Genomic DNA, 14,084 nt, shown 5'->3' with positions numbered 1-14,084 from the left:
ACAACTAGAGTGTTTTTAGCGAAACATTTAGGTGAAGAAGTTTTTCTACAGGAAGAGTTTTTCTTTTATTACTTTGAATTTTCAGAATAAAGTTGGAATGTGGAGGAAAAAAAACATCTGGTCCATCAAATCAAAATTACTATTTTGACTCTATTCTCATCATTTCAACTTTTTTTCTTGACATTTTGACTTTATTTTTGAATTTTACCTTATGACTGGTCCCAATGCTCCTTAGCAGATTTAACAGCAACAACAGCAACAACAACAGCAAAAAAAAAAAAAAAAAAAAAAAAAAAAAAAAAAAAAAAAAAAAAAAAAAAAAAAAAAAAAAAAAAAAAAAAAATCACGGTTTTAGTAACGCAGTGTTCCTACGGGATAATAATAATAATAATAATAATAATAATAATAATAATAATAATAATAATAATAATAATAATAAAATATATTATGAATGTTGTCATTAGGCAAAAACAGTCACACTTAAAACATGATGCAGAAAGGAAGTTAAAGTTACAAAATATTTAAGAAAACATTTTATTTTACATAAACTGTACAGATGACATTTACTGGACTAAATGTTTCTTAGACAGGAACTAAAGTAGCTTTTCTTATTAAATAGAAAACTGGAACAAAAAATAGAATTAAAGATGAAAAATGAAATGTTGCTCATTGTACAAAACAGAGAATGAAAATAGAGCTAAGACAGGAGAATCAAATGTCGTACCCTGATGCGGTGGTAGGCCTTTTACAAATGATCACAAACGGTATTTTACACAGTGACCTGGCGGCCTTGCCGTCCGAGCACTACAGCTAAAATCGTGGCCTCTTTGGTTCCATTAATTAGTTAAAATACATCTGAAACAAAATTCAAATTTACTTCTATAAAAATAACTTTTCAATGGCAGTTTTTGTTTCGCTAAATCCGCAACTTTTCAGTGCAAACGTCACAACAATCATTCGCTTTGGAAAGGAAGCGAAAGATTACATTTCAAGTATTGATAAAGAGTTGAGGACTGAAGAGAGAAAGAAGAAGAAGAAGAGAAAGAGAGGGGGAGAGGATTCAGTCTAATAGCATGTTGAGTATGGGTATAGGTTACTATACATTGCATAGCTCATGTGGCACTTATTCAGCGATAGGACAGGACACTCAGTACCCCTTGGAAGGCATTTATTTATACAAGTGCTATTCAGGGTGTGCATTTCAGTTTCTGCAAGTGCTGCACTGCACTGTGGTGACCCACTGGGCCAAAACTAGAGTCTCCAAGTCTGCAGACTGGCTTCTGCTGAGCCTCAGGGGGAAGGAGAAAGCAGTTCTCTCTCTGTCAACACAAGAGTGACGGCCACAATAACGCCAGCAGTGGCGGCTGCAGAGGTGGCGGTGGGGGCTCAGTGGAGGACTTTGTTCTGCCGCTGCGCTGCTGTGAAGGCTGTAATCCTGCAAGGCATTAAGCGCTGCCAGTTTAACTCCACCAGAGAGGACAGCCAGACTGAGTCTGTCTGCATGGCAGGGAAGTGCTGGTGAATTGTATAAGCTGATGAACTGTCAGTGCTTTGTAAAAACACAAGTCTGTTATGTGCTCAGAGTACTTCAGAGGGTTGGAGGAGCAGGGCAGGGGGCGTGTGGGCAGTGAAGCCAATCATGTCACTTTCCTTAAGCGCTTGTTTTGTTTTGTTTTAAATCTTCATTTACGAGGAGATGACGGGCCATTATTTTTTAACTAGAAATGGCAAACTAGAGAAAAGTATCATTTGGTGATAAGCGTTCCCTTCTCGTGCCGCCGCTGACCAACGAATGGGCAGAATGCGGGCGGCAAGCGTGTCGCTCACTCTGATAAATACACACGCCTGTGCTGACACGTGCAAACACACGTGGACACAACAGTGATACTTGCTTTTGCTAGATGGTACCAGTGTGTGTTGCTTGCACATACAGTAGGTATAGATATATATGTGTACCGTACAATAACATCCTGTTTGTACAAAAGGCCTTCCTGACAGTCCAGATAATGACGGGCCAGTGTGGACTCAGGCGCAGCCACACTCGTCCACGATCATATTGGGCACGTCCCTCTTGATGATGTTGTATTCATCGTCAAAGTAGAGCAAAGACATAGTACTGAGCTTGGTGGGGATACAGCAGGAGTTTACTGAGCCCGGGCTCATCCCCCGCATGCGGTACTGATTAACTACCGCAGTGTGGAAGGATGAAGCTGAGCCCGGCACGCCTGCCATGTAGGCCGGACAGCTGCCCTCACAGTAGTTACCGTAATAACCTGCTGGTGCAATGATCCAGTCGTTCCAGCCAATAAGCCGGAAGTCTATGTAGAACTGCTGTCGACAACACAAGCCCCCGCTGGTGCCATCACAGTCAAGCCCCCGCTTTCTAATGCGGTGCTTTCCATCCAGCTGTCGTGCACGCACCACCAGGAAGGGCCGGTGGGATGGGTCACTGGGATCCACCAGAACAGGAGCCACTCCAGCTGTCTCACAGTCCTCACAGTGGATCTCCAGGTCCTGTCTCCGGCTGCCCTTCCCAAACACTGCCCGTACCGCCTCAGATAGCGGGAACGTATGCCAGCCGCTGCGCTTCAGATCCACCCGCTTCTCCACCAGAACCCAGCGACCTGTTCCCCCTCCGCCGCCTCCACCTCCTGGGCTTCCTTCCATTCTGCTGACAGCCGTGGCCTCCTGGTAGTGGATCTTGACCGTCACTTTCCTCCTGATGCCCTTCTGAGGACCACCTGGAAGTATACGGAAATACAGCCACATGTTGGCCTGGGACACGTACAGGTTCTGGTTTCCCTCGTTGGAGATGAGGAAGTACAGGTTGGATTTGGAGGGTGTTTGTTCATCTGTTAGCAAGAGAATAAACAGAAGAATTTATTACACAGAGGTAGAATTTTTAAGAAGGTAGACGACAGTCTCTTTTAGTCAGTTCAGTGTGCAAAAACAAAAATAAATGTCTGACTCAAATCATAGGATCCAAAGCTGAGGACCTTTCAGCAGCATTATATTGTTTTCAGTTTGCTCAGTGCTTATGAAAATGCTTCAGCAGTTATCACATGGCTGTAGTTTGTAATTTCAGTAAGTGATATCACATCTGATCCAAGAGAGATAGGCGAACATGTGACAGCTTAATCATCTTCTCGACAATTGAGCATGGGTCGTTGAAAGCCATGACAGGCTGGGAGGTCTTTGTTGTGCTTAAACCAAGCGCACTTCTGTGGCTCCAGGAGAAAGGTTACTGACCTACAGACTGTTTTCTACGCTCACACAAACACACAAACAGAGAAAGCCCCCGAGAAGGGCACAGCTTTGTTTCCACAGATCTGTTTTCCCCTTGTTTTCTCTGTTAACTCTCAATGACTGCATCAGGTGACCTCTGTGGTAGCTCCTGATAGGCCAGCGGTAACAGGCCAGTTCTGGGATCAGGCCCAGTTGGCTTTAGGTCCATTTTTGTAAGTGACAGGACCAAAAAGAAAAGAGAGCGAAAGAAGGAAAAGGGAGGAGGAAGATGAAGGGAAGGAGGAAGGATAGAAGTGGAAAAGTTGGGAGGGTGGCGAGCATGGCTAAGGCCTGCGGGGGGTTCACTGAGTTCGCTGTTCGTGCCCAACCCGAGCCCCGCCTCCCACCCTATGCTACCCCTTTGCACCTCCTTCCAGCGGGAGCACCCTGAGAGTGACAGCACAAAGCCCTGTGTGAGGCAGTGGGAGAGCGCCGCGCTGCAGCCCGCCATTGAAACGCGTGGCGTTCCAGCAAAAAGCATGATGAGGCAAAAATAAAAGCCATTTACATGACACTGGCCACTTTCTACAGCAGCACAATGAAGAGATCCTGGGTGTCTAAAGGTGGCGCTGGGCTCTCTCTGGCACTACTTTTTTTTTCAGCCCAATGATGTCTTCCAAATTACCCTGAGGTAACTAGAAAGGTTTCTGTTTCAGGAGATTTGCCACAATGTGCTCATGCAGAGCTTTGAAAGCAGCTAAATTAATTTGTTTGCCCACTGATTAGTGTGTGTCAGTGTCAACAGGTGGCCACCAAAGACGGGCCTCCTCTTTAAAGCGCCTGGTGCCTTTTCCTCCATTAAAGTGCAGCTTTACCTTCACACAGGGGCCTGTTCAGACCAGCTCTCCACTCTCTAGTACGTCAGCTGGTTGTTCACACCCACCCATCCCCACGGTAAGCAACTCTCCACACATCAGCCTGTGGCTAAAATATGACGGTGCACAACGAGTACACGCTCAAATCGACGCAAAGCCAGCACCGTGAAGGAATCAGCTGAACAGCAGCTCATGCAAAGACCCCTCAGGGCTACAAGTAACTAACCTCGCCTCAGTCATCACCGTACGTGCCTTGACAGCTCTGAGCTCAGAGAGAGACGGGCATCACACAGTGACAGGCTGCAAAATAAGACGTCTGTATGATCATGTCCCATTTTGATTCCAGGCCAACCTATTCCCCAAAGAGATGAAATTCAGGTGTAGTTAACATCCGAGATCAAGTCATTGCTGATATTGAGAAGTAAACCTAAACCATAACCCACCAACATAATACCTTACACCAACATAACCCTAACACTGTATTCTCATTTTCCTGTCAGACAGTATTCTTTTGCTTCATTTGGCTTGTGTCGTATGTATTAACCTTCCGAAATGCAAGTGCAATATAGGTGGTAACCCAAACCCCACATTTTGGAGAAAGGTAAAAATGTGCTTTTTCTTTTTTTTAATTTGGAAAAAACAAAGCATGACTATTCTTCAGTGTGTGTAATTTGGAATTATATTTGAACCAATTGCAAAGAAAATAAATAAATAATTTGATTGCCTGGGTGAGAATTAGGGTTAGTGTTGGGGTCATCACTGATGATGGGTAACCCTCTGGGGTCTGAGGTCCAAGTCATCATTGGTGATAACCCTAACCCCTATGTTTTACAGAGGAATAATGAGACGTTAGAGAGACTCTTCTGGGGAAAATGTAAATAGTTTTTCGTGTGTTTAAGTTACAATTGTTATTTTCTTTGTCCCTTAACTGACAAAACTTCAGAGAAGATTTGAAAATAAAAATTGTGTTTGTTATACAAGTATTGTTACAGTTTTTTTTGAATAAATAACTTAATTACATGATCAAACCATATGGTACTATGACTAAAGAACAACTAAACAATGGGAGAGGGAACAGAAGGGTTATAAAGGTTTGGGACAGAGAAAGAGAAGGGATTAAAGGTTAGGATGTAAACGGGGCTAGGGACAAGTTGGGAAAAGTATGCACAGAGGGGTTTAGGTTTAGGAGTATTCAGAGGTCACATTTGAAATCTTTTGCCAGAACAGTTTGAGGAATTTTTACACGCTGGATATCACTGAGCTGCTTTTATGCTGTAGCTGCTCAGGATCTGCAGTAAGCCTGTGACTAAGCTTTAATTTCATTACTCATGAATCTGTCTTTAAATTGGTTTATCAAATTTCCCAGAGTGATATGATCAAATCACAATCTAAGACATTTTCCCAAGATTCGCCAGTAAGGAAAGTGAATCTTCAAAACTGAGATAACCATGGTTAAGTACTAAATTATTAACGGTTTTCTGCTAATTAGTTCGTGTTTAATTCATTAAATGGTGACGTTCTGCCTCAAATGGAGAAACAGTAGGCAATAAAACTGATGCATAAAATCATAAATAAACCAATTTTCTGAACACAACAGTTCTATTTTTTTTTAACTTCTTAACTAGGGGTGGGCAAGAAAATGATAAAAATCATGATAATAACATTTCCTTAATCACAATCTGAGATATGGTTAAAATAAAATTGATAAAAAGCAGCTAATCTTTGAGCTACTCTAGCCGTACACAGCAGTATGACAGGAGTGTGAGTGACATGAAAGAGAAAATGACAAACGTTAACAAAAACAGTGTCATCGACACAGACATCGGGCGTTTTCCACTAAAACATCCGAGGATTCCGGTGGTCTGTGAAGACATGTTGGCCATTTCAAATCTGACAAAGAAGCAGAGCAGCATGCGCCACAAACTGTTCCCACAAAAGCAGGCAACACCATGAATCGTTTATACAATCTGAAGCAGTGGCATCAGTGCACAGCTGACCTTTTACCTTCAAAATGCACACACAATCCAAGACTGTATACAAACCAGGACTCTTTCTCTGTGTAACATGCTTTTACAGCAAAAGCCAAAGAGTGTGACACAGTGACATCACGAATGCATTACATTGTAAGACATTACGGCAGCAAGCAGAGTGGAAAATGTTGGATTTAAGCAGCGGATCCTTGTTATCTGGCTCCCTGATCATAAACATTTAATATCTATTAATTAATATGTATTAATATCTATTATATTTTATATAATAGCCTCATATCTACACTTTGGAGTGAACAGAAACCTTTAGGCTTCACAGAAATAGTGATTTGTTTTGTATCATAATATAGATCAATTTCAACTGATATGAAAAAAAAAAAGATCTTGATATGATTTTTTTTCCATATCCAGCCCTGCTTTTAACAGCTACCTGGGTTATGGTTACATGAACTTATTTTGATGGAATTTTCACTTATTTGCATAGTTAGAGGGAAATAAAACTCACAGAAAAACTGCAAAAAACTGCATTTTGACAGAGCTGATCTGAAAGGTCATGTCTTCTAGTTTCTGAAGTAGCTAAAATGCCACCAACCCCTAACCCTAAGTGGTTGCCCTGTGACTTTGTGGATGGTAAAGGGTTAAAATCCACAGGAAAAATCGGCAACGTCACGACAACTGGCAGGTTTAATCTGCCACTACAAAGGCATGAATGGACTTCTGCTTGATATGAAAGGTTTTCAAGTGCTGAAATAAGCCTGAAACCACAGTGTCTAACGTAGCTTCTACCTGTAGACAGGTGGCATATGTATGATTCTCTGAGTGGAGCCCTAACAATCACTCCTTCAGCGTCATGGACCATATAGATCCTCGCGCTGTAAGAGCATACATCTGAACACCGCATGACTTATTTCAGCTGAGGTTCTTTAGGAGGAATGAACTGTTCTTTTCATGCTGTGTTACAAGCAGCTTGGAGCTGGCCTGGACACGCCTCGCCTGACCCCACAGTGGAAAAACGTTGTTAGTGATTATCAGCAGGCAGGACACCTGGGTGGGCTGTTTCAGCGTGTCTCCACCTGCGCTGCCGAGCCAGGGAGGAGGCTGTGGATGGAGGCAGGCAAGTAGGCAGGTAGATAGAAAGCTTCAGAGCTCATTACTCAAAGATGCTGTCGACAAGACCACACGGCGTGGCTCTAACGTGTCATATGGCCGCCACCCCTCAGGCCTCAGCTCTCAAGGAATTCCACACAGACCGAGGAGGCGTGGACGTGAGACTCTGGACTCTTGACCAGAGGTTAAAGCCACAAATGTGCTGGACCTGCTGCTGTTAAAGCTTTACCACAGAGGAATTTTTAATCACTGTGCATAAATCATTTATAGGATCAGGAGCTATACAGTAGCAGCCGATCCCACTGACTGAAACACACCCCGCTGAGTGAATGTGGAAAATGGCTGGAGCAGGTCCAGGAGTGCCATGACTGACAGCTCCTCATGAAAGAGCAGTGTCCTGCAGTAAACCTGCCAACCTGATCCTGTGGAGGAACTACTTAGTGACCTCCCATAATGAAGTCTTAATTCTGAGTTTTGGACCACTTGTCACAAGTTCACTGGGTCCAAGCAGTGGCACCGAGCAATCGAGAAGCGCCCATCTGAACTTCTCCATCCAGCGCTTTCTCTCTCGCCCTCCCTTCTTCTCTGCCCGTGTTCCCCGCTTCGCTCCTGTGGATACGGGACACCGAATCCCTCAGTGAGGGCCCACGGGAGCATGTCAGGGGAGAAGAGAGATTGGCATCCCCTCCCTCACCTGCCCGAGGCCACTTGGCAGACTCTGTACCACTGTGCTACCGGAGATAAGGCACTGCGGTTAACCCTGCGCTGACGGGACACAAGCTGACCCCACAGAAAAACAAAGCACACAAACACCTATCAGCATCCATTTACTGGCTCTCTGTTGGCTAAACAGATGCCAACTTCACCCCCCATCTCGCCTTGTTCTAAAACAACAATTCAGGCTTCCTCATCTTTGGGGAGGGACAAACTCCCCTGGCTTCAGAGCATTCTGGAGACCTCGCCTCTAAACCGTGCCCTGGCTGGCAGCATCCGATCTGGGGGGCCTCGAGCCAGCTGGCCGGGAGGCAGACGGGGTCTAGGGAGCAGGGACCCGAGCCAGCTCCATGGTACAATGCCACACAAAGGCTCAAAGGTGTGAGGAAGAATAGAGCGAGGAAAAACACAGAAGTAGAAGAAGAAGCAGCAGCAAAGGAGCCCAGCGAACCTTTAAAGCTTTGCAACGCTGCAATATGGGCACACACACAGACACACTAACAGCACCAACAGTCCCATCACCTCATCCAACCCAGCATGGACTCAGATGTCTCATACATTATTCTGAGCAATTTCTTTTGTTTTCGCTGCTGTTTTTCTTCTCCATGTTGACATGATGTGAACACACAGAGCTCTTATAATAATTGCCCGGCCTTTGTTGCCTTGTCATGAGGGCGCTCAGATCATTCCCAATGGAAGGCAGGAGCTCGCAGTCCATTCAGGCTAATTGTAGCTGCAGAGCCAATGGGAAACCTGTGTGTGTGTGTGTGTGTGTGTGTGTGTGTGTGTGTGTGTGTGTGTGTGTGTGTACAAAGCATCTTATTTTTGTGAGTTTAATTTTATGTTTCCTTTCTCTTAAACTAACAGTTTGTGCTGGAGACGTGGTACTCACAGCACCAAGTGACAATTATTCCATTCTGTCGATGATTTTGTTGTGTATATGTGTGTGTGTGTATGTGTGTTTTTGAGGCTGTGTGTCAGGGTGTGTGCGCACACAGGAGGGTGTGTGTGTGTGTCTCTTTAGACTTCTGAGAATTAGTTAGATACACATTCTTAGAGGAAGGGATAAATGGCCAATTGAGGGACTTTGTCCGTATTTAAAAGAGGGCTTTATACATTGGAGTATTGAGTGTGAGCTCAGCTTTGAGATGAAACTGGATTCAGAGGTGCTTTTTTTATCCCCTAGACAACACAGGGGGGTAATTTAAGGACTCTGTCTTTGGTTTCATTTCTTCTGGATTTCCAGAACAGGAGGATTTAAATCAGCAGCCAGTGTGACGTAATAAGATGATGAAAAAATGACGGCTGCACCAGATTCCGTGTTTAGCTGGTTTATTGGCTTGTTTGTATGTGGCTCGTCTGCCGCTTAAAGAAAAAAAAAAAAAAACAAAAAAAAAAATATATATAATATATATATATAGTCAACAGAGAATAGTATATATATATAGTATATAATATATATATATATAAATATAGATGATCTTATATTATAGCGTATATAATATATGTAATTTATATATATATTTTTCACCTGCTAAGGATTGTCAGTTATTAACTCACCTGGTGCCATGCTGCCTGTTAAGACTCAAAGGGTGAAAGAGTTCAGGCAAGGGTCGAATTAGACATGTGCAGTGAATTATTGATTAGTACCTGATTCTGCGAAGCTGATGATCTCAGATGTCTCCGCCTGAACCTCGTTGTTGAAGGCAGCCTGCCCGTCGAAGCTGGGGATCTCCACCCGGCCGTCCTCTCGTACTTTGCCGGCGTGCAGTCTCCTCAGCGCCGTCACCATCGCAGCCTTCGGGATGGGATGGGTGATGTTGGGTCTCTCTCTCATCTGTAGCCGGTTCAGTATGTGCCTCTTTACCGCCTCCAGGAAATCTATGTTCATGCGCTCCGACTGATCCGGCCCCCTGAAGCCGCAGGACGCGCACGACTCCTGGGGTGAGCTTTGAGTCTCTGTCCCGGTCACCGAGCTGCTGCGCACGCACAGCACGCACGCAACTAAACAAGACAGTGCCACACTATAAAAGCTCATTTTAAAGTTTATTCTACAGTCCAAACGCTACGAAAGAAATTGTGAATCTTTCAAAAATGCACACCGAAATTTAAGCGACTTTTCATTTACTAAAGTTCCGGGAGAAATCATCCAGTGAATAAATCCACTGAGCATGTGTTTGTATTCCAGGAGACTAAACGATTCCAGTCATTGTGCTTCCAGCTCGTTATCCAGCAACAAAATAAAAGTTCATCTCTGTAACCAAGAGGCGCGCACGACAGTTCTGATTGTTGATGCGCTTCTGTCAAACCACGCTGCGTTCAGACGCGTAATCTGCCAAAACAAAAGAGCACAAGTGTGAATAAAACCCCGTACAGGCGGCTCCTCTCCATTCAAGCAGCCTGCGGAGACTCCTGTCCCGCAGCTTCAAGCAGAACGCAAGCGCTCCGTGAGTCCCGAGTCTTTTTGTGTGTGCGCCGTGCGCGGGTGAGGGTGGCAAGCTCCCGTGCGTCCTGCAAGATTATGCTCAGTGAGACCCTTTCCTCTCTTTGCAATCACGACAACAGGGGCTCCGCACACCCAAAGTTTTTATACAGGAATTCGTACACCACGTGGGGATTTCCACCAACAGCGCGCAAGGGATTATTACTACGTCTAAAGATCCACGACTGTGGGACATGGTTTTATTATGGTAACACGGAGGCCCCGGAGCGGTTGCATAATTTTTTTTCTCCCTCAGGTCTTGGCAATATTTGACTTACAGCCTTCAGTGTGGGTGATCACCTGATATCCAAATGTAGGAAGTTTTATAACGGCCCCTTTAGCGGAGGTACCGCGCACAGTCAGACCCCCGAAATTAGTCATTTTAATTATTACTTTCTAAAGATTTTTAAACGTTTTAGATTTAAAGCATCAAACGTGTGTTTCCACACAGGATTCGAACTTCACACAGATTACAGCCCATACAGAACCATTTTCAGTATCTTTAATTCATTCACTTGTGTTTGTGAGCTATAGAAAAAAAAATAGTTTTAATCAGATTCATTAAAGACTGAATTTATATTTCACTGCAACCTTTAAAAATAGGTGGATGGAACCATAAATGAAATCAGGAACTTAAATGAGGAGAACGCAGGGCTGATAACTACACAAATTATCAGACAAACAGCGCCATCTATCGACAGAAAGACCTCATTACACACTGCTGCTATACACAAACAGGAAGACACTCCTAAATTTAGGACTATCTCACAACTCCCAGTAAATGAAGGACAAGGAGCTCTCTGGAGAGTTCTGTGATGAAATCCATAGTTGAGTTATCTTCTCCTCGCCTTCCTTTGAGTATTTCTAGGAGAAAAGTGGACTCAGTAAGTATGACATGCCTGCTGCCAGTGTACCAGTGACCAATGAAAGTCAAGTGAGTTTAAGTATTATCGAAATGCCTGTTTGGCCCTACAGCTGTCAATGCATGTATGTAGAATAGTTCTAGTCATCTAGTCATCTGCAGCCTCAATAGCAAACTAGGGTGTCCTCTCGGCCATCGTCCAGAATACCTACCCTACCATCCTAAAAGTTTATACTTCAGTTTAAATGAGTGATTCTCTAAAATTTCAATTGCATGTTACTGAGCATCACACTAATCTGTGTGATGCTTCCATACAGTCTATGATCTTTCTGGAGCCTCGGGCCTCAAAATATGTGGAATTCTTCTCCAACAAAACATGGCGGATACTTCGGAGCTTAGAGACTGAAACCAATGAGTGACATCACAGCAGCTGTACAGTCCATGAGCAGCACACAAGGAAACATACTGCCATGTCTGATGCAAGAAAAACTATACCCGCTGGCAGAACTCCAGGAAAAACACCAGGCACTGCTCTTTACTTGATACGCCCACCATTGCAGTGATGCATGGTAGAGGCAGCATCATGCTGTGGAGGCATTCCTCAACTAGTAGATATGGTTGCTAGGGTGATTTCAGCCAAGCATATCCACAGTTTGAAGGTTAGATGTTCAACAGCGATTTCTCCAGGGACAGGAGACTCCCCATCCAGCCCAACCAAGCTTGAGATGATCTCCTAGGAAGAGTGGGAGAAACTTCCCAAATCCAAGAGTCTGTACACACTCAACCAAGATGTCCACAATGTAACTGCTGTCAAACAGGCTTTGAAAAAAGAGTCTGAATATCACATCTGAAATTTTAGCTTTTAATGCTGAATGCATTAAAAAAAATATGTAAACTGGATTTTTAAAAATGTCATCTGTTTTTGTTTTTTTTTTAAATATAATGATTCAATGTAATAATCCATTTGTAAAGGGATGTTATAATACTTATAACACTTGATATTTTATACTTCACTCTTTTGGTAATAACCTCTCAATTTAACTACATAAGAAGAAAACATCAGTGCTGGATTGATTTCATCGGGTCTTTAGAACTACAATCCCCAAAGGAAAAGGCACCTGCTGCTCTAAATGAGGGCCAGTATGTTGCACAGCAGTCAGATTAGACTGTGCAGCCTTTAAGTCCCAGTAAGAGTGCCTGTTGTAGTTTTCAGAAGCGTCTGTGTGTCATGTGTGTAGCAGCAATGTAGGTCAATAGGTCAAAAGAAATGAAGAGCAGCAGCGGCGGCGATGGATTAGAGCAGCCTGGTCTGCAGCATAATAGCTGATTAAGTTACTCTCCTACAGGTGTACTCACGCAAAGCCAGAGTAATCCCAGAACAGATGTACTTCAGAGAGAAAATAAAAGTTGGATCAATAAAGGTCCACATGAACTCTATTTAGCATTTTATTAATGCTGAGATTCTAGGCAGACCCGGTGTTCAAATTCACTGAACTTCTCTGTAAAATCAAGTGGAAATCCAAAGTTTCTGAGGTTTACATTCTGACTTCCCTTTTTTTTTGGTAAACCGAGCCTGAAGTCCACAGATATTTTTCAAAAATATGTAACTTTTCATTTTTAAAGAGTGGGTTTTAGCAAACCTCAAACATGAGGATTTGTTGCACTTTACAGGGACAATTTACAGAAGTGGATTAAGAAAAAACATTTGAAGCCTTGGCATTTCTAACAGGACATTCTGGGGAAAAAGAGGGTCAGCCATGAAACATGTTTAAATTTAGAAAGTCATAAAAGTCATAAAAGTTCAGTGCAATAAAGCGCCAATGGTCATATAGAGATCTTTTTAGACATCCAGTAACTCTGAGGCAGTTACATTAAAGTGTTACACATTACTCAAAAAATAAAGCACAGACAGCATACAGGACATAACAGCACCATTGTACAAACTACATCAGTTACAGTGAAGGTACGGGAGCCCCTCGGTGACAATATTTGCATCTAATGTAATAAAAACTTCAGATTTTCATGACCTGCTCAATCCCCATTAAACAGCCATGAATTCATGATGTAAACGACAGTTCTTTTTAAAAACAGACACAACTTCTTTTTTTTTTTTTTTTTTTTAAAGATGAAATCAAACCCATCTGTTAGTCCAAAGGGATTTTTAGTCAGAAGTGAAAACAGACATAGCTAAGCAGTTCATCTCCTGGAGCTCGTTGATGGAGTCTGTGGAGATGTGGCGCCCTCTTGTGTAGTGTAGCTGACATTACTGTTAGGTGAAAGCATTCGTTGATTGCACTTCAAAACGATTTAGAAGATTGTCAGGCTGGCCTGTGTTCAAATTTCTGAGCAGGTGAAAACATTTCGGAACTCACTGTGGGTTCACGCCCTCGGCCCACGCCCACGGGAGATGGGACACCTGGGTCTCATTAAGATGATCAGCATTTAAGCCAGAAGGTGACTGCTGTTCGTCACTGGATCGTTGTCTACCACGCGTTAGTGAAGCCAAGCTACTGCAAGTTGAGTTAAGTGTGTTTCCTTTGTGCGTTGTATTTAACCCTGGGCTGATGCTCACTAAAGATCTGATTCCAATACCTTCCCTGTTCTTACAGAAACTATAAACAGATACACAGAACAGATACTGTGTTTTTTCACATTCACTGTTAACAGGACACAGCTTTCTGTAATGCCATTTTCCCACAATTTACTTGAATGTTGCAAAAAATGTAAAAATCTGAAACTGTACAAAAGTATAAACTGTACAAAAGTATAAAAATATTTCATGTTGTTTTCTTTTTCACAGAAAGCTAGTAACACCTATTAAAACCTGCTTC

General features: G+C 43.1%; 1 protein-coding gene across 1 annotated transcript; it reads right to left on the bottom strand.

The window, feature by feature from the left end:
- Positions 1-381: 381 nt before the first annotated feature.
- Positions 382-12,378, bottom strand: inhbb (inhibin subunit beta B). Its single transcript, XM_005919356.3, has 2 exons — positions 9,560-12,378; positions 382-2,852 (listed from the first exon to the last, which is right to left on the bottom strand). Exons 1-2 carry the CDS (start codon positions 9,945-9,947, stop codon positions 2,026-2,028), a joined length of 1,215 nt encoding a protein of 404 aa, XP_005919418.1. The 5' UTR covers positions 9,948-12,378; the 3' UTR covers positions 382-2,025.
- Between the last annotated feature and the right edge of the window lie 1,706 nt (positions 12,379-14,084).

Source organism: Haplochromis burtoni, unplaced genomic scaffold (genome assembly GCF_018398535.1).
Source record: "Haplochromis burtoni strain Fernald_Lab_line unplaced genomic scaffold, NCSU_Asbu1 Contig_20, whole genome shotgun sequence".
NCBI lineage: Eukaryota > Metazoa > Chordata > Actinopteri > Cichliformes > Cichlidae > Haplochromis > Haplochromis burtoni.
This window is presented reverse-complemented; position numbering and strand designations above follow the sequence as displayed.

Coding starts and splice junctions, on each gene's coding strand:
- inhbb (XM_005919356.3), bottom strand. CDS start 9,947: ATGAGCTTTTATAGTGTGGCACTGTCTTGTTTAGTTGCGTGCGTGCTG. Junction 2,853..9,559: donor CATCAGCTTCGCAGAATCAG/GTACTAATCAAT, acceptor TCTTGCTAACAG/ATGAACAAACACCCTCCAAA.